Source organism: Adiantum capillus-veneris, chromosome 23, assembly GCF_014529385.1.
Source record: "Adiantum capillus-veneris isolate H3 chromosome 23, ASM1452938v2, whole genome shotgun sequence".
Lineage (NCBI taxonomy): Eukaryota > Viridiplantae > Streptophyta > Polypodiopsida > Polypodiales > Pteridaceae > Adiantum > Adiantum capillus-veneris.
This window is the reverse complement of record NC_140953.1, coordinates 18,343,394-18,363,528: the sequence shown is the minus strand read 5'-3', so window position 1 is coordinate 18,363,528 and position 20,135 is coordinate 18,343,394. Positions and strand designations below refer to the sequence as shown.

The window sequence follows — 20,135 nt, the reverse complement described above, 5'->3', positions numbered from 1 at the left end:
TGGGTGCATGTACGTAGCAAAAAGTAAACCGCGACAAAGATAAAATGGGGCTAGAACTCAGCTTACGGCCTTACGCGTAGGGGACAGGCCTGGACTTTAAACAGGCCGGGCCAAGGTGGGGCGGGCAAAACCGTCGGCGATGGCGTCCTTTCAAATGCAGTAGATTCGAAGTCTTGCATCTATCCGGGCGGCGGGACCCATTTCTTGTGTGCTGTCCTTTTTCTTGGAGAGTCAAGCTCAACAACTCTCCGCCGTGATGAGCTCTCTCACATTCTCTGATGATCTGATCTCTCTCTCTCTCCTCGCCTCCCTCTTCCCCCCCGCGGGCCGCGGGCGTCTCTCTTTTGTCGTGAGCTGTGTATGCCTTTCGGTGATACTGTAATTTATCCCCTTGGTCGTCCATGCTCCAGCCTCCCCCTTGCCCTCTTCCCGTTGTCTTGCTCCTCATCCGCATGACGCTTTCTTCTTCTTCTGCCTCCCTGTCGCAGCTTTTTTGGGTGAGGCCTTATCCATTCGCCCTCTTCTACCCCTCTCTAGATTTTTGTATCGCGTCACTTTTCTCTCCTGCCTTTGATCTGGAATCTGTGGTTGCTTAAAAGGTTGCCGTGGGTCTCATCTTTGAATGCAAATCGCAACTCTCGATTTTGGTGAGTTGGGTTCTTGTTTCCCGCTATTCTGTTCCAATTTAAGAGCTGGAATCGGTGCATTCCATAGCTAACTGCTGACAAAACTGCTGTGAGTCATGAAGAAGAGGGGATCCTGCTTAGTCTTCACTATGAATGAGGAAGCACTCATCGATGTTGAAGCAGAAGCTGGAACACAAGCAGCACAATTTGATCAGTTAAGTGAGGATGTAATGGAGGAGATCTTGTCACGCTTGCCATTCCAAAGTATTGTGTCCGCATCTGCTGTTTGCAAGCGCTGGCATACTCTTCTACAACCTGGCACATACTGCCGACGGCTTGCAGCCTGCAACTTTATTCACAGGCCCTGGTTTTTCCTGGTGGGTCTCAACCACTTCTTGCCTGCCAAGAACCAAGCCTTTGGCTATGACCCGGAAAAGAATCAATTCCACCCCTTTCCGGCCTTTGAAATGCCTCCTTATGATCATGGCTCGTTGACAGGTACGCACGGCCTCCTCTTTGCGCTCACCGGTTCTGGAATATGCAAGCTTGGATACACCTCCTGTCTTATCAATAACAGCTCTTGGAAAGAGACGCCACCTCTTCTATACTCACGTCGCTCCCCCATTGCTGCCATGGTGACTGACCCTGATAGCTTAAACCATGAAGGGGCCCCCGCTTGTCAGATAGTTGTTGCAGGGGGTAAGTCTCTTGAGAATCAGCTTGTCGTTGAGATCTACGACTCGAATGTGGATATGTGGAGGCAGTGTGCGCCACTCCCACCCGAGTTTCAGTTCTCGAGCTCGTCACAATGGATGCATTCCGCCGTTTTTGATGGCAAGTTCATCGCTTATGAGACCCACACTGGATGTATGGCTTGGCTTGACCTTAATCAAGGTCGATGGAGTAAGACATCTGTTCTAAGGCCGATGAACCCTGTATACTGCTTCCTCGTTGCTTGCGGCAAGTCTCTTGTGCTTGCGGCCCTCTACAGGGAGAGTCCCTGCTTCAAGCTGTGGTCAGTAAATTTAGCAACTCTGCAATGTGCGGAGCTGGGACATATGCCCGAGGAGCTCTTTGCTCTTTTTGATGAGGAGGATGATGAGAAGGATCCCCTCTTTACTTGCGTTGGTGGCGGTGATTTCATCTACATTTACAGCGATTCTTGGCACAAGGATTATCTCGCATGTGCATGTGACCTTTCAGGTGGGATGGTGACATGGAGGAAGTTGCCTCAATTGCCATCGCCTGTGAATCGATTTGATAAAGTCGTGTGTTTCAGTTCATCTATCATGCCAGATTCTTGTGTTTGACGATATACTAGTCAAGATCAGCTGGTTACCATCTTGCTCTTCATAATTGTGTAAGTTAAAGTTCTTTTGCATTTCTTGCTCGTCCGAATTCCACCTGGGGTGCCCATGTATAAAGGATACTGGTTTCTATCAGTCAGTGTACATAGAAATACGTCTTAAACGCAATATCCTTGAATTTGATGGATTCTTGCGTGGTACGTACTTGACGTTCAATGCAAGTGTTTGCCTTTTTTCACATGTTTGCCAAAGTGGCACTGATTTAAGATTGCTGAGTTTTTGTGGACAACCCGTGTAGGATGAACAAGGTTGATTGTCTGTTTTCCATCTTATAGTAGCATCTTCATTTGTTGCATTGGAGCAAATTGCTTGTCTTTCCCTGAAGAATTGACTTTTTATCATTTTACATTTAAGGAGATCAGAATCATTTGCTTTTTCATTTCTCTGGTTCCCAAGAGATTTCTGAGGTGCACTATCCATGCAAAACCTAGTCCTGTCTCATGAGTAGATTACATCCTTTTCTTCGAATTAATTTGATTAAGAATGGCGTGTTAAATCAAGGATATACTGGTTTTCTCTATTCATGACTTTACATGGTGTTACATGGACTCTGGTTTTTATTGCAATATGATTTTCATTTACCGTTTACCTGAAATGGTGCATATGGTTATGCCATTTCGTGATGGACGGTATGCAATGGAATCGTAAGTGTGCTTTGGGCATTCAGGCTGGGTTTGCTTTCATTTGGATACCGTTGAGGGTGCAGAGTTTGGTGGCTTGATAGAAGCTTCTTCGGTTAGATGATTGCTGATAACTTGATATGAACACCTATGTGCAAGGGGGGGATGGGCCAAGTTAGCATGGCAATGGTACCGTGAATTTGTATGTGCTTCATCTTATGTGAAAGGGAGAGAATGGGCCATTCTACAGGCAAAAGTTCTTATTGTTAACTAGTCTTGTGGGTTTATCTTATTGGCTCCTGTAACTACAGGGAATTATCCCAGCCTTGTAATCTACAGTATAGCAATTTACTGAATCGATTGAAGAGTCGACATCGATACTAAATTTTGGCTTTTGAAAAGGTCTAAATCGAAGCATTTGCTGGTAGTTGCACTGCAACTTGTAAAATTTTGTGTGGGGTGTTCAAAGCAATCTTGGAATAGAACTGGGATGTTGCAATTTTAGCCAGCTAAAAGTTGCACTAAGACTTGGGTTTCACCAAACACTGGTTATTTAGAGGACATATACAGCTGTTCTAGGGATTAGTCTCGCAGTTCGGTGAATATCTCTCTCTCTCTCTCTCTCTCATTTGCATATGTGGGCAACCACAAGTCAATTTTGGCTCTTGTAGTATCATTTCCACTTTACAGGCTTTGCATCTCTCTCTCCCTATTTTGGCCTGATGCTCTGCTTCTATATATGGTATATAATCATATTGCTTTCTGTCATTGTCACAAGATGAATATCAGTAATAGACCTTGGAGCCACTCACAACCTCGAATCAAACCCACAACGTGTCTTTGGTTGGAAGCCTTATGCCCTAACCATATGACATGATTTCCCTTGCACCCACAATTTTGTAAATCGCTAAATAGCTCTAAGCAAAAGCTTGGATGTAAACAGTAACTTGGATCGGTACTCGTGGCCAATTTGAGTGCCCTAGATCCCACGCTTGGGATTCATTCAAGACCTCATGGTATATCTAAACTAACATAATATGGTAGAAGGGGGAGCCTTTTACACGTGTCGAAATCCGCGACATGAAGGCTAAACTCCAAAACTAAGAGGAAGCACCTGTGCACGCGATAAAGAGAGAGAGAGAGAGAGAGAGAGAGAGAGAGAGAGAGAGAGAGGCGGCCGGCTGTACTAGTACTACATAATACTGCTAAAGTGTGTTTCAATTTACAATGGTGCCGCTTCGAAAATAAACAAGTTAATTAAAAATTAAAAGGGCGTTCCTTTTACATTTAAAAGATAAACTGTAAATCACAACGGACTAAACTAGCTAAACTAAAATCTTAAATCATCATTTTCATCGATTAAAAATACCTCTATGAAAGTATAGAGAGAAATAAATTATTACTTTTGTGTTCTCTCTCTCTCTCTCTCTCACACACACACACACCCAAAATGCATTTATTCACACACCACAGACGCAAAAGAAAAGAGAATTCATAGCAAAAATCTGCAAATGGGTGCAAAAGAATTGGAAGATCCGCTTTCACAAGAATGGCATGATTCTAGGAGGAAAGGTTATCAAGAATTGAGCCACTTTGGTTTGCACCCAGATTATCCATTATTGCTATCGCAAGCAAACCTGGAAAGCGAAGAATCTTCGAGTATACGGAGGAACCGTTGTGTCAACTAAGTTCAAAGAGATCATCCAGGAGAGTAGGGTATGGATTCTCTCTATTGGGAAACTCAAAGGAGCAAAAGAGTGGAAGCAAGTACTTCTATACGTTAAAGAAAGTGATGAATGTGGACGTCTAGCTACCAATTGTGATATAGCTTGGATAGGCTATGTAGAAGTGCTTTAGGAAAGACTCAAACACCCTTTTGTATCTCTCGGCTGCTCAAAGGCACAGACTGTGCTTGAAGCTTAATGTACATTCTTTGCTATGATAATACAACTCTACCACTTACAACTGTGAGTATGCCCCCCTCCCCCCCCCCAAAAAAAAAAAAAAACATAACAAAAGTAGAGAAACCAATTAATTTAAAATTCTACCTTTTACATTTCCTATAAAACTTTTAGATTTGATATCTCAACAAGATAGCAAAAGTGTAACATGTGTAAACATCAAATTGATAATCAAAACATGAACGCATCTTGTCTCTCTCTCTCTCTCTCTCTCTCTCTCTCTCTCTCTCTCTCTCTCTCTATATATATATATATATTTATTTATTTATTTATTTATTTATTTATTTATTTATTTATTTATATTTATATTTAGGACGACTTAATTTTTGTAAAAAAACAATCAATCAATGCAATGAATGGTGCAAGATACTCCATGAAAGTTCACTATGGCATAAGGGCTATGGAGAGGAATTTAATAATAAGAAACTTCTTTGGTAGAGAATAAAGAAAGGAGCGGCACTACTATTTTAAAACATTTTTTATCGCAATATAATATCATTTTTTAAAAAGTGTAACAATAAATTATTTAGATTACAAAATATCTCAAAAGCATAAAAGATAATGACAAAAGTCTAAAAACACACTTGGAAGCATTGTACCTAATTGAGAAAAAAAAACGCGAAAGATGATGAGAAAGATTGTGTGTGACCAGTACTCAAAGAGAGATAGATAGATGTCAACATCCTCTAGCAAGGACCTATGATAAATAGTAAAAATGAAAGTTTTGTTATCCTTATGCAGTCCTTAAAGAATCCATAAAGCAAAATGAAAGAGAAGAGTGTTAGAAAAAACCCGGATCCATTGTATTTTAACCGGTTGAAATCATAGAATCCCGATTAGATTTTGAGCTTTCCTTCAAAGAAATTGGAAAATTTACACAAGTTTTAGTGTAATCTCCGGCAAAAGCTTCAAGTTTTGACCTAAAAATTGGGAGAATTTCGAGGTTACCCTTATTTTTACCGGAATTAGGAAAAATGTATTTTTCTAGCCCTAAAAGAGAAAAAAATTTAATGACATACTTGAGAGAATCTTTACACAAATCCCATCATGCTTCTTTCTACATAAACAGGAGAAAACTTTATCTCACTTCCATGATCTCACATCAAAATAACCATTATTTTCTCTCACCTCACACCAAAAAAGTAATCATCATTTTTGGAGAGCTAAAAAGTCCCCCCACATAGGCCTTTCAAAGCAGAGGACTCATAGCAAAAGTAGAGAAGACAAGTTACTTAAAATTCTTTATTTTATATAACCTATAAATCTATCTATATCTATACTATATATAAGTGAGCTTAAAATTTTCAAGGAAGGGGAGGGCATCCATGTGTCACTCTCTCCTTCATTTCAGGAACTTTAAGAAACATTTTGTTAGAAATGTAAAAGTAAAGGGTAAGTCAAAAGTCATTTTGGTTTGAAATGTAAATGTGAAGGGTAAGTAGCAAGTCCTAAGATGGTAGAAAATAAAAAGACTTAGTTTTGAGAAGTGTGATAGTAAAAAATAAAATAGAAAATAAAAAGACTTAATTTTGAGAAGTGTGATAGTAAAGAATAAAAAGATTTAATTTTGACTTCTTGGTTATGGCAAAAAGTTACAATACTTAGTATTATATATATATTTATATTATTTAAACTCTTTAGCAAAGCCTTAGAATTTCACTCTAGCTTTCAATTTTGAAGGGTGATTACTTTTGTTTTTGTAAAAGGTGGTTGTACTTTATAACTTGGGAAAATAACAAGCAACGAGCTATGCCATGCGTGGATAATTTGGTATGCCTCGAACGTGTGTGCGTGTGAGTGTGTGTGTGTGTGTGTGAGAGAGAGAGAGAGAGAGAGAGAGAGAGAGAGAGATCATGTTTCATCTTCTACGACATTGCTGTGTGTGTTGCAGGTCTTAGAGAGAGAGAGAGAGAGAGAGAGAGAGAGAGATCTTCGTTATTTACTGCAGTTCTGTGTGTGTGTGTGTGTGTGTGTGTGTGTGTGTGTGAGAGAGAGAGAGAGAGAGAGAGAGAGAGAGAGAGAGGGCCAATCCCATTCAGTCTTGATGAGGAGTGTATGTGTCTATTTCTATTCGAAAGAGAGAGAGAGAGAGAGAGAGAGAGAGTGTCATTTGATTGGCCTTGGTGCTTGACAAAGAATGCCTCCCCCCCCCCCCCCCGGCCCCCCTCCTCCAAACTCGATCATGGACGCAACGCACCACTTACTTCATGTGCAACTTCTCAAATGTTGCTACAACAACAGGACTCATGTAGTCTGCTCTATCAACATCCCTGGCTGCCAATAGCTAATCGGCCATGAGCCCCACACCCTTATACAACCTCAATCATTTGTTGGCTAGGATGCCAAGAGGCTGGATTGAATACATGTCCCAATCGCCACAAGCGCTTGCTGAGCCACCTTCTCCTCTACCACTTCATGTCCGCCACCCTTCATCCCAACGAGATCCATTTTCGCCTAGCTGTGGACCTCCACACCACGAGAGAGAGAGAGAGAGAGAGAGAGAGAGAGAGAGAGAGAGTCCCACATCTGTCTCCACACTTTCTTCATCTTTTTTAGGCCAGTCAGTAGATGCTACAATGTTGAGATCTCCAACATGACCATCCAAGCTTTTTAGCTTTCCCAAGTTTTCACATCTCGAACTCCCGACATAGCAAGAAAAAAGGGGTTCTGCAAGGGGATATGTGGCATTGCGTACTACTATAGTGCTCACGGCAACGGTCATGCAAGGCGGGTCTTCGATTCAGTGTTTAGGAAAAAAGTGTCTCAGCTTAATATCATGCCATTTTCATATTCAAAAATGCCGGTTGAGGGCAAGGGGAGAAGGAAAATTTCCGCCCCAAAATAGAGTAAAAACCTACAACATAAACCTAATTTTCTACATTTCCTCTTGGAAAATTAAAGGAAAGCAATTTTGTATGTTTGAAAAATAATTTTTTCAAAACAGTTATGTGATTGCATTGGAGGATGATCATTGCCAGTGGAGGGTATTGGCCTTGGTCTTGGAGTTAGCAATCCTTTGCTCATTTGGATCCTCCTTGGTGTTGCATACCTAATGTGAGCCCCCTAGAAATAATGACTCTGGTCTCTTATTGTAGAGCTGCCTCCATGCATGTGCCTCCATTGTAGGACTGCCTCCATGTCATTTTGCTTACATTTTGAGCCTGGTCACTTTGGAACGGCTAAATAGCCTTCTAGCTTTATTTGCAAGTCAAGAAAACCAGTGGCTTGAAAGATTAATGCTTGATTTGACTGAGTGATGAGATAGATCTTGAGCAAGTTCTTGCCAATTGAGAGGGCCTCAAAAGTCAACCATGTGAAAGGCTATGCCCTTTTCGAGGCTCTTAACTACCACGATTAGATAGGTAGAGAGAGAAGAGTCGGCTCGTGACTATGAAAAAAGTAGGGTCGCTGGTACATGCGACCAGGCTCTTAGCCTCTCACATGATTCATTTTAATACTACAAACTAGACATGCAGCCTGAGAGAGAGAGAGAGAGAGAGAGAGAGAGAGAGATTTTTCTTCCTACTAACGTGATTTGAGACCTGTTAATCTTGAGACCGACTAATCTCTACTCTCAAATATTAAGTTTTGGCAAACCTTATCCAATCCAAACATTGTTGGCAACAAATCGTCATGTTGTCAATCCACAAGAATGTGGAGAGTATCTACACTTCATTAGTTGTTCGATCTTACACTCGAAAAGGTAGACATATTGTTGATCCAAAAGATAGATTTGTGTTTGGTTGATGTGAATGTGGAGGGCACTTAGACCTTGTGTGTTGTCATACATTGTCATCTAGAAAGTAGTTATAGTGGTGGTTGATGCACAAGTGTATTAAAGAGCTATAAAAGCTCACATGAGAATCATAGGCATTTGTCCACATTTGCCCTCCCTGTGAAGGGAAGGATAACAATGGTTGCTTCAATTGATGAACATGTAGCCGCGGCAACGTGTGGGTCACATACTATTATTGATTAAAACTTTCAGATTTGATAACAACATAGCAAAAGTGTAAACATTAAATTTATCAAAAAAACATGAAATAATCCTCTCTCTCTCTCTCTCTCTCTCTCTCCACGTGCGCGTGCACACACACACATACACACCACAAGAGGTCTCAAGATAAAAGAGAGCATAAAATGCTAAGTTTAGGACCTGACTTAAATTTCATTAAAAAACTAATCAATCAAACAGAGTATGCAATGAGTGGTGCATGACAATGATCCATAAAATTTTCACATTTTCACAAATAGAGTGAGAGAAAAAAAAATTATAACAAATACTCGAGAGATTCTTTAAATGAATCCCATCATGTTTCTTTCTAAATAAAGAAGAGAAAACTTGTGATCTCGCTTCCATGAGCTCACATCACACTAAGCACTATTTGTAAGAGAGTTCTTTGTGAGAGAGAAAATGAGAAAGTGCCAATAGCATTTTAAAATATTTTTTGTCACAATAAAGAATATGATTATTGAAAAGAAATGTAACAATGAACTATTTAGATTACAATATATTCCAAAAGATTAAGAAATGATGGATGAAAAAACACTTGGAAGCATTCTAAGACATTGAGAAAAAAAAAGTGAAATTGGATGGGAAAGATTCTATGTGACCCATTACCCAATGCTCCTTTTCTATTCAACACCCTCTCACAAGGACCTATAAAAAATACTAAAAAAAGAATTGTCATCATTAGCTTGTCATGTGGCACTAATCTGCAAGGTTTATCCAATAGTCGAGCGATACACCCAAAATCCAACCCTTTAGGAAAGACTACTTATGTAGTCCAAAAATTCAACCCCCTCCACATCCGCCTTCCTTTGAAAGGCTAGAGATAATCTATACTATATAATTGAGCTTTAAATTTTCAAGAAAGGAGAGGGTATCCATGTGTCACTCTTCCTTCATTTCAAGAACCTTAAGAAACATCTGGTTTGAATGTAAAAGTGAAGGGTCAATCTTGAGTCATTTGGTTTGAAATGTAAAAGAGAAGGGTAAGTAGCAAGTGATATACTATATATAAATGACCTTAAAATTTTCAATAAAGGAGAGGACATCCATGTGTCACTCTATCCTTCATTTCAAGAACCTTAAGATGTTATTTCAAGAACCTTAAGAAACATGTGGTTTGAAAATGTAAAAGTAAAGGGTAAGTCTTGAGTCATTTGGTTTGAAATGTAAAAGAGAAGGGTGAGTAGCAAGTGATATATCTATACTATATATAATTGAGCTTTAAATTTTCAAGAAAGGAGAGGGTATCCATGTGTCACTCTTCCTTCATTTCAAGAACCTTAAAAAACATCTGGTTTGAAATGTAAAAGTGAAGGGTAAGTCTTGAGTCATTTGGTTTGAAATGTAAAAGAGAAGGTAAGTAGCAAGTGATATACTATATATAATTGACCTTAAAAATTTTAATAAAGGAGAGGACATCCATGTGTCACTCTATCCTTCATTTCAAGAACCTTAACACTAGTTTGGTACCAAAAGTGTCCTTTTTTTTCAAATTTAAATTAAATGCTACTTGCATTAAAAGGTTTATTAAAGAAAAGCCTCTTGATATGCTTAAATATGCTAGCTAGAGGGTCTTTTAAAAATATAACCTTGCATTTTAGAATCTACCATGGACAAGAACTATACTCATCAAGTTGACCCTCGTAAGACTACGATTGATGGTTTGAAGAAACCGACTTTATAAGCTCAAGAAAAAATGAAGCGACCTTGTAGAAAATTTTAGGTGTTTTTTCATAATTTTTCTATAGATAATAAAAGTTTCATGCGCAAAAAAATTACTTTGGAGTATATAAAATAATGGAAAGTTCTATGTGTTTGATATAGCCATTTCAAAAATATCGTTGTATACAGAAAAAATATGTTTTTGATGTAGTTGTGAGTTTTAGAAAGTGATATATTGCTTACCCTTTCCATTGAGGACTCAAGATGGCAAGTAGAAGGGATTTGGTATGTAACAATTATTGGATTATTTTAAATATTCAAAACTGCATAAGAGAGAACTTTGATATTTTCATTCTTGAAACATAAGCATTCAAAACGTCAAATAATATTAAACTTTCCATGTAGATCACCTAAATGTATCAAAGTACATGGTACATACACAATTGGGGTGCCCAAAACCTTGTTTTTGATGTTATTATGGAGAACTCAATATTTTCAAGAGTTTTTGCACGATAAAAATTTCAAGATAGAGTTCAAGAAACGAGATTTAATTGAGTTAGGGAGCCCAAAAAATATGGAGTTTCTTGGTTTCAACATATAAAGTCATTTGTAGTTGTCAAATTGCACTAGAATAGCCCCAATTCCACGAGGGGACCTTTGGAAGACCAATATTATGCTCTTATTCAGCACGTGGTCAAGCATAAAATTTTGTATATAACTTGCGTGTGACTTGGAAATTTGTCTTTAAAGTGAATTCCATTGTTTTGTAACACTAAGTGCTAACACTTGGCTTTTATAAACATAAAAAAGACCATCTCTACAAAAAGATATAAGAATTTTATGATTTTTTTGGCAAAATAACGTAAAATTTTACTAAAATTTATGACTTAGAACATACCAAAATTCTATCATACGGATTGTATTTTGACATAGAGAAAAATCAAGTGTTTTCTTTCCCTCATAACCAACCTATGGTAGAAGCAAGGTATAAAAAACTTATTTCTAGTTTGACAAATTAATTACCAAAACCTGGAAGGAAAACATATGGTTTGAAATGTAAAAGTGAAGGGTAAGTCTTGAGTCATTTGGTTTGAAATGTAAAAGAGAAGGGTAAGTAGCAAGTGATATACTATATATAATTGAGCTTAAAATTCAATAAAGGAGAGGACATCCATGTGTCACTCTCTCTTCATTTCAAGAACCTTAAGAAACATCTGGTTTGAAATGTAAAAGTGAAGGGTAAGTAGCAAGTACTCTCACTCTCTCCTCATTTCAAGAACCTTAAGAAACATCTGGTTTGAAATGTAAAAGTGAAGGGTAAGTAGCAAGTACTCTCATGGTAGAAAATGAAAAGATTTACTTTTGACTTCTCATTTCTATTTCTGTCAAAAGGTCACAATACTTAGTACTTACTACTATATATCTTTATATTATTTAAACTCTTTATCAAGGCCATGGAGTTTCACTCCGTCTTTCAATTTTGAAGGGTGATTACTTTTGTTTTTGTAAAAGGTGGCTCTACTTAGTATCTTAAAAAAATAACGAGCAACAAGTTGTGCCACGTGTTGATAAGTTGGTCCATCTCAAACATACGTGTGTGTGTGTGTGTGTGTGTGTGTGTGTGTGTGTGTGTGTGTGTGAGAGAGAGAGAGAGAGAGAGAGAGAGAGAGAGAGAGAGATGTGTAGCACATTGCAAGTCTGAGAGAGAGAGAGAGAGAGAGAGAGATCATGTTTCATTTTCTACGGCACCGCCTTGTGTGTCGCAGGCCACAGAGAGAGAGAGAGAGAGAGAGAGAGAGAGAGAGAGAGAGAGAGAGAGAGAGAGAGAGAGAGGGCCAATCCCATTTAGTCCTGCTGAGGAGTGTGTGTGTGTGTGTGTGTGTGTGTGTGTGTGTATTTTTGTTCAAAAGAGAGAGAGAGAGAGAGAGAGAGAGAGAGAGAGAGAGAGTGCCATTGACTGGCCTTGGCTCTTGACAAAGAATGCCCAACGGTCCCCTTCCCCCCCCCCCCCCCAAAATCGATTGCCTGCTCCTGTAGTACTCACGGCAACAATCGTGAAAGGCGGGTCTTTGATTTAGTGTTTGGGAAAAATGTGCACCATACTAATATCATGTTGTTTTCAATTTCAAAAATTTGGGTTGATGGCAAGGGGGGAAGGAAAAATTCCACCCCAAAATAGAGAAAATTAGTGTAAAAACCTACAAAATAAACCTAATTTTCTAAATATCCTCTTGGAAAATTTAAAGGAAAGCAATTTTCTATGTTTGAAAAAATGATTTTTCCATAACACTGATGTGATTGCATTGGAGGAGACCAGCCCACATCCCCGACAGCGGCGGTCACACCTCGACACGTCGGAGGTGCATTTTCGATAACACCTTCTCAGCTTCGCAGAGACATCATCAACTAGATTTTCTCGGCTTCAACATAGCGAGAGTAATTTGGTTCTCCTTTGGTGTAGCCTTGCTGTTGACTTTTCTCCCACGCCTATCCGAAACGATCTTGCTCTGACGGTTTTTCCTCGGCATCTTAGCATCCCGGTCCGGACATGGCAGGAGATAGGAGAGAGAGAGAGAGAGAGACGAGAGAGAGAGAGAGAGAGAGAGAGAGAGAGAGAGAGAGAGAGAGAGAGACTCGAGAGAGAGGCATTGGCTCTCCTCTATCCTGCATTCACAGCAACTTCGCTCCATAGTGTCGCTTTGGCGATTTGACTTCGACAGTTCTCACTTTCCTGCTTCCACGACGCACTTTAGACACATATAGCTATGCTGGACCACTCTAATTGATTCGACGTTTGACACTGTAGGTGTAGGAGATGTTTGCTTGTCATTGCCCAGTGGTGCATCTTATACTCTAGGACATGTGCGCTATGTTCCTCACTTGAGACATAGCTTGATCTTAGTGAGGCAGTTAGCAAACCACGTTAGCAGACCTTGGATGTTAGATACTGCTTAGAGAGCATTTTTTTCAAATACATCGCGAATCACTATTGATTTCTAGGGGAGTTTGCAATGGCTTGATATATCCTATACATGTATCCAAGGTACAAGATGGCAGAGTCTCGATTTTGTTGCTGGCATGCGTTAAGCAAGAGACGAGACATGTCTCCTTCGCTAGTGAGCTCTAGTATGCTCAAGAGACAGAGCATGTAGCTATGCAGGACATGCCAATGGACTTTGCAGAGGTATAAGTGGAGCGAGATAGCTCCATTGAGACACAACAGGTGTTGTCGGAGTCTGTGTAGGTAGAGGCATAGCGGTTTTTCTCCCTATAGATACAAGTAGAGATGATGGACATGGAGTTATTTGATATGTTTATACTAGAGGTTGATGAGTTGATGCCAGAACAAAAAGTTCCGCTTATGGATGAGAAACGTAGCCATCCCAATGTCGACAATGACACATCTATACAACATGAGTAGTCATGATGACGCAATGCATGCAAATAGCCCAGGAGAGCCTAGGATAGCCAGGTTTGCATAGAGTTTATCAGCATTTTGATATTTCCCATCCGACCTACCAATGTCGAGGCCCAACTTGGTAGTTGCAATGGGAGCATTTACAACACAGATTGTCAGTCGTATATTACTGACACTAGCTTGATGTATTGTAGAGCTATGCATATCATACAGAGTTGTTAGCAGGATTTACATGTAGGATTTATCGTGGATACGCATGCTCGCCTGTCACTAGAGCCGATACGACTGCATGTAGATTGACTGAACGAGCGAGTGGGGTAGGTTGAGAGAGCTAGTAGCTCTCACTTATCAGTGCATTGCCTTTAAGTGGGAGTATGTTGGGATAAAGACATTACGTCTCTACCCACAGCTGACATCCGCTTACCCATGGTGGTTGGGCGACCATTTGTCTGTCTACTAATCCATTTCCGTATCCTTCTTATACATAAAATAATAAGGAGCTTCTATACTTCTTGAAGACCTACTCCACCCACATAGCACCGTGCATGCTCTCTTCTCTCCTCTCTTGCACCGCACCACACACACACATATCCGTGCACAAACACTCTTTGAGCCCCTGTGTGACTAGAATCCCAGTGAGCCAAGAGAGCAAGAGTGTGGCTGGGATCACAGCCACTGAGAATACTTGCCCTCTGACAATGAAAAAATACGAGGAAGAGAGTAATGTGTCCGAATCTGCAAAAATGATAGACTGCAAAACCCAAGAGCAAACAACCGTTGAGATTGAACTAGCTGAGCAACGTATCATCCTCCATATCCCAATGGAGGATCAAAGTAAACTTGAAGAACCCTTGCAAGAGGTAGCAACGTACGAAGTCATTGCTAAAGCCACTCATGTGGAAAATCTTGACCTCTACCTCTCGGGTGAGTAATTGACGCTGGACGAATCCTCGCATGAGGAATAGAGCATCGAGACACAAATGCACGAAGTCATTGTTGAAGCCTCTTACACCTTATTAGTATTCATAAATCGTCCACAAGCACTAGTGTGATAAAAAAGAAAACAAGTGAAAGGGTCACGTTGTCTTTTTAAAACAGTAAAAAAGTGATAAAAGCATTAGGTTGAGTTCAACTGGAATCAGTCTTCGGGAACGGATTGCCTCAACTTAGCCTTGAGCCAGTTGAAAATCAAAACTAGTCGGTTGCAAACCATGGTAAAGGAAAGAAAAACTAGTGAAATATGTGAGAAAATAGTTTTAAAAGTCATGCAGATTTTAAATTTTTGCTAGTATTTCCGATTTGCTTCTTTGGCCCAACGGCCACTTAATAAAAGAGACTTTCCCAAATATTGACTAGAATTAAGTTATAGAATGCAAGGAAAGTTATAGAAATATAAAATTAAAAGAATATATATATATATATATATATGTGTGTGTGTGTGTGTGTGTGTGTGTGTGTATATATATGTGTGTGTGTGTGTGTGTGTGTGTGTGTGTGTGTGTGTGTGTGTGTGTATATCTCTAGAATTTATTTGAATTATGCAAGGTAAGTTCACTTTAACATTCTAAATCAATAGAATGCAAGAGAAGTCAAGACATGTCAGATGTGAAATGAAAGGTGAAATAAAAAGATCCATTTACTATCTTAAAACTGAAATAACATTTAGGGTAAGTCTCCATCATCACTGAAAACATTGAAAATATTACTAACAACAACTCTCCTCTAAGGCTTCTTTTAGAAAGCCAAAAAAAATAAATTCCCTACCTATGGTCAGTTATGTTGTTTTGGGATGATTAAAGAGTTAAAGGCTCTTCTTTTAGAAAGCCAAAAAAAAGTAAATTCCCTACCTATGGTCAGTTATGTTATTTTGGGATGATGTAAGAGTTAAAGGCTCGTTGTAAAAAAGCCTACGAAAGATAGAAAATTCTTGTCCCTTTGTCCCATGGCAAATGTCTTTGCATGGACTTACTTGTATCATATTTTCTTAATACAATCTTCCCACATAATGAGGGATTTGCAAAAACAAAAGATCCTTTTAACTTTTGAGAAAAGAATTCACGAGATTGATTTTGTTACCTTGTATGTTAAGCTCTATTGAAATTAAATTTGTAACATACTAGTATGTGATCCGCGCGTTGCTGCAGCTAAGAAGAAGCAATCGTGACACTCTTCTCCCTCAACTTTCCTCAAAGGTGGTAACATGTACATATATACAGTAGTATGTGACCCGTGCATTCTTGTGGTCGTGAAGAAGTAACTGTGGCACTCTCCTTCCTCACTTTCTTCGAAAGTGGCAACATATATGTGTGTGTAAATACACACACACACACACACGCGCGCGCGCATTGACAGTGGCCTAGCCATGATCTTAAAGGATGATTCACACAATCAAATGCACTCTTGTCAAATCCGATAATGAGATTTCCACAAACCTTTGCTCTTCTCTCTCTCTCTCTCTCTCTCTCTCTCTCTCTCTCTCTCTCTCTCTCTCTCTCTCTCGTGACAAACTTGAACTACATTTGGAGTTGATATGTGGACGAATTAACTTTGTCATAAGCAAGTGAGTCCCTCTCTATTTGTAGAAACATACTTAACCCTTGAGTTTTTCTCGGTCTCTCTCTCATGTACGCACCTCTCGTGTACGCGTGCGTACACACACTCATCCCAACAATCAACAACTCAGTGGGGGAGGGAAGGGGAGGGGGTAGCACGATTGCTCGTGACACGTGGAGGTGTCAATCAAGAACTTTAAGAAAGAGTATAGGAGTGCCTCTTTAGAATAATTTTTTAAAATTTTAAGATAAAAAACTACACAATTTATAAAAATAATATCAATATTGGTCTTGACAAATTTTTCTTTTTAAAAAATCCAAATATATCTTCAAAAGCCAAATTTGCATTGAGAAGCAAAATCCCCCTCAAATTTATCTTTTTTCTATGATTTACTCTAGTAGAGTAGAAAGTCTTTTGTTAAAAAAAAAACCAAAAAGTAAGTTTTTTGATTTTTCATTATCAAAAGGCTTTTCATTCATGCAGACTTACCCTTCACTTATATTATATTATATATACATATATATATATACATATGTGTGTGTGTGTGTATGAAAATATTTTAAGTGACAGAGAGAGAGAGAGAGAGAGAATTTGCAAAGTGTGGTTTTGGTGGAGCGGCCTATCTTTCAAGGTTGCTGTCATCTTCTCTCCATTTAGCTTACCATGGAATTTTACTATCTTTAGGAGAGGCTTTTCTTATAGTTTTTGATTTTTTTCATTTGTACACGTAGATAACTTATACTTGGTTCTCACAGTTCCAATATGTTGCTTTAGTTCTCTCAGATTCATCATCATCTAGTCACTCTCAGAGATTTTTCAAGTAATACGAATAAGCCTCTTTTGAGAGAGAGAGAGAGAGAGAGAGAGAGAGAGAGAGAGAGATCAAATATTCATTTTTATTACCAACATTATCCAAATTCCCTTCTAAGGAACAGATTCAGAGTTCTAGATTTATTGGAGGTAGAACTAATCTTCTTCTTCTTCTCCTCTCTCTCTCTCTCTCTCTCTCTCTCTTACTGAAAATTGAGGATATTTTGATATGAATAGTTATTGAAAATCAACATCTCTCTCTCTCTCTCTCTCTCTCTCTCTAAATATATATATATAAAAGGGGATAAAATACCTTAGAACAGGTAAAAAGGCCTGTCAACTCGGCAATCTCTCTTCTCATTTGGGGTACCAATGTTGAGGTTGGTTTTTTTCGCGGAGTTTATCCACTTTAAAGCCTTTTTTTTTTTTTTTCTATGGGAGTAAATGTTAGCCACTCTCTCAAAAATACACTATAATTCCAAGAAAATAATAATTTCTTGGAAATTGGCAAGGGTGCCCCTGGTGAATAGGAATCCCCATGAGCTTGGTGATACTCTCTCTCTCTCTCTCTCGCATGGCCAATGACATGTATAATAACCCCATCATTTGCATGCATGTCCCCAAAGCAATACATAATGAAGTCGACTCACAGACACACAAAACTTCTCCTTTTTTTTCTAGGGATAGATGTTTGAGATTAGTTTGTGTGTGTGTCAATCATAATTTAGAGAATTTATGTCTATGTGTGTATATATATACATATATATGTGTGTATGTGTGTGTGGTCCATCATAATTTAGAAAATTTATAGATTTTTTGGGGTGGCACATGGTTTAACTCTGAAAAATAAAAAGGATAAAATAACTCTGAATTGATAAAAGGCCCGTCAATTGGAAAATCTCTCTCCCTATTTGGGATGCCAATGTTAGGGTTGGTTTTTGTTAGACATTTTACTCATTTCAAAGCATTTTTCTTGTTTTGTATGGAAAACATGTTAGCTACTCTTTTAAAGATACATGATAATACTAAGAAAATAACAATGTCTTTGAAATTTGAAGGGCAAAGGTGTCCCTGGTGAGTAGGAGTCCCCTTGAGCTCAATCATAAAATTTGTGTGTGTGTGTGTGTGTGTGAATAATGTAGATAACAACCCCTTCATTTGCATGCATGCACTCAAAGCGAGACCAGCCTAAATCAATGCACGGACCTGCGAATCTTCTCATTTTTCTCAACCGCTGTAAAAATTAAAAACTTACACAAATTTCTAAAAGGTATCAATATTGGTCTTGAAAAAGGCCTCTTGATAAAACAAAGCCAAATATATCACTAAAAATTAGATTTTTGTTGAATAACAAAATCTCTACAAAAATTATCTTTACTTGCTTAGGTGGAGTGAAACTCAACTTATACATTTATTCTATGTACAATTAAAAGTATTTTTGTCTTTACACTGTACATTGTGAAAGTCTTTTCATTCCCTGTGCATGTCAAATCTTACTCTTCACTTTTACATTTTACATTAGATGTTTGCTCTAATTTTTTGTGACGTGAACCAATGCATGACAAGTGGAGGCCTTCTTCTTGCTTGAAAATTTTAAGCTGCATTATATATAGTATAGATATAGATAGATAAGCTTTACCCACATTTTAACCCATACAATGGACTACATACCTTTCTCTCCTAGCCACCTCATGGATTCAACTTGTCAGTGGCCACCCCTATATCCATAGTCTTCAAGCATGTTACATGTCGTACTCGGTCACATAAGTCAATCTGACCTTTAAGGATGATCTCTCTCTCTCTCTCTCTCTCTCTCTCTCTCTCTCTCGCGCGTTAACCTTTGAGGTCACTGTGATTGTTTCTATGATATTAAAAGTTATGTCCCCCTCTCCTTGTATAAGTATGTGAGCATGCAAGCCCTTGAATTCAAGAATCAACGTTCATCGGCTAAAATTTTTAGGTCTCTTGTGATCTTCTTCTCTTTCTCTCTCTCTCTCTCTCTCTCTCTCTCTCTCTAAGTTGCTATGCAACATGACAACTTGTTGCCAACAATGTTTTGATTGGATGGGGTTTGCCTAAACTTAACAGTTGAGAGTCGAGATTAGTCGGTCTCAAGATTAACGGGTCTCAAACCACGTTAGTAGGACCAAAAACATCTCTCTCTCTCTCTCTCTCTCTCTCTCTCTCTCTCTCTCTCTCTCTCTCAGGCTGCATGTATAGTTTGTAGTATTAAAATGAAGCATGTGAGAGGCTAAGAGCTTGGTCGTGTGTATCAACGGGCGTGCTTTTTGCCCAGTCATGACCCGGCTCTCCTCTCTCTACCTATCTAATCGTAGTAGTTAAGAGCCTCGAAACGGGCATAGCCTTCATATGGTTGACTTTTGAGGCCCTTTCGGTTAGCAGCAACCTGCTCAAGATCTGTCTCATCACTCAGTCAAATCAAGCATTTATCTTCGAGGCCAACGATTTTCTTGACTTGCAAACAAAGTTGGAAGGCTATTTAGTTGTTTCAAAGTGACCAGGCCTCTAAATGTAAGTAAATTGACATGGAGGTAATCCTACAATGGAGGCACATGCATGGAGGTAGCCCTACAATAAGAGACCGTAGTCATCATTTCTAGGGCGAGACAAAGGGCCCACATTAGGTATGCAACACCGGTGTGGGGGGATGCCCATGCTTACTCGCCTACGTCCAGATGAGGGCCGGAGGAGAGCCGATGCGCTCCCTCTCCCTCTCTCACTCTATGTCTTGCTCGCTCTCATTGCTACTTTCTTGAATGCTGGAGTAGGAGAACCCGCCGACTCTCCACTCCTCGCATTCTGTAGCTACCTTCTCCACTTTTTGATGCCTGCTCTTCACACACACTCTCTATCTATAGCGAGTGTGTGTGAACACACCCTTGCTTCAATGCTCTGTCAAATTTTTGCTCCCAAGCGTGTAATGTCGTGCGCGCGCATGCACTGTCACGCACACACACAAGCACACATAACCTGCTTGTGCTCGGTAGCGAGGCCTACTTGCCCGCTTTCACCCTCTGCTCTGTGCCTTCGACAGTGCTACACAATTCTCACTTCTTGTTGCTCGATTGCTGCTACTTCTCAATTG

General features: G+C 39.3%; 1 protein-coding gene across 1 annotated transcript; it reads left to right on the top strand.

Annotated features, from left to right (window-relative positions):
* Positions 1 to 225: 225 nt before the first annotated feature.
* On the top strand, positions 226 to 2,171 carry LOC147427475 (F-box/kelch-repeat protein At3g24760-like). The gene is made up of 3 exons (XM_086497371.1): positions 226 to 497; positions 600 to 647; positions 749 to 2,171. The coding sequence occupies exons 1-3, from the start codon at positions 402 to 404 to the stop codon at positions 1,934 to 1,936; spliced, it is 1,332 nt and encodes a 443-aa protein (XP_086353497.1). The 5' UTR covers positions 226 to 401; the 3' UTR covers positions 1,937 to 2,171.
* Positions 2,172 to 20,135: the final 17,964 nt, after the last annotated feature.

Excerpts from the sequence above, each read along its gene's own strand:
- LOC147427475 (XM_086497371.1), top strand. The coding sequence starts at position 402 with ATGCTCCAGCCTCCCCCTTGCCCTCTTCCCGTTGTCTTGCTCCTCATC. Across the intron at positions 498-599 it reads CCCTGTCGCAGCTTTTTTGG|GTTGCCGTGGGTCTCATCTT; the intron begins GTGAGGCCTTAT and ends GTTGCTTAAAAG. Across the intron at positions 648-748 it reads AATCGCAACTCTCGATTTTG|AAGAGGGGATCCTGCTTAGT; the intron begins GTGAGTTGGGTT and ends TGAGTCATGAAG.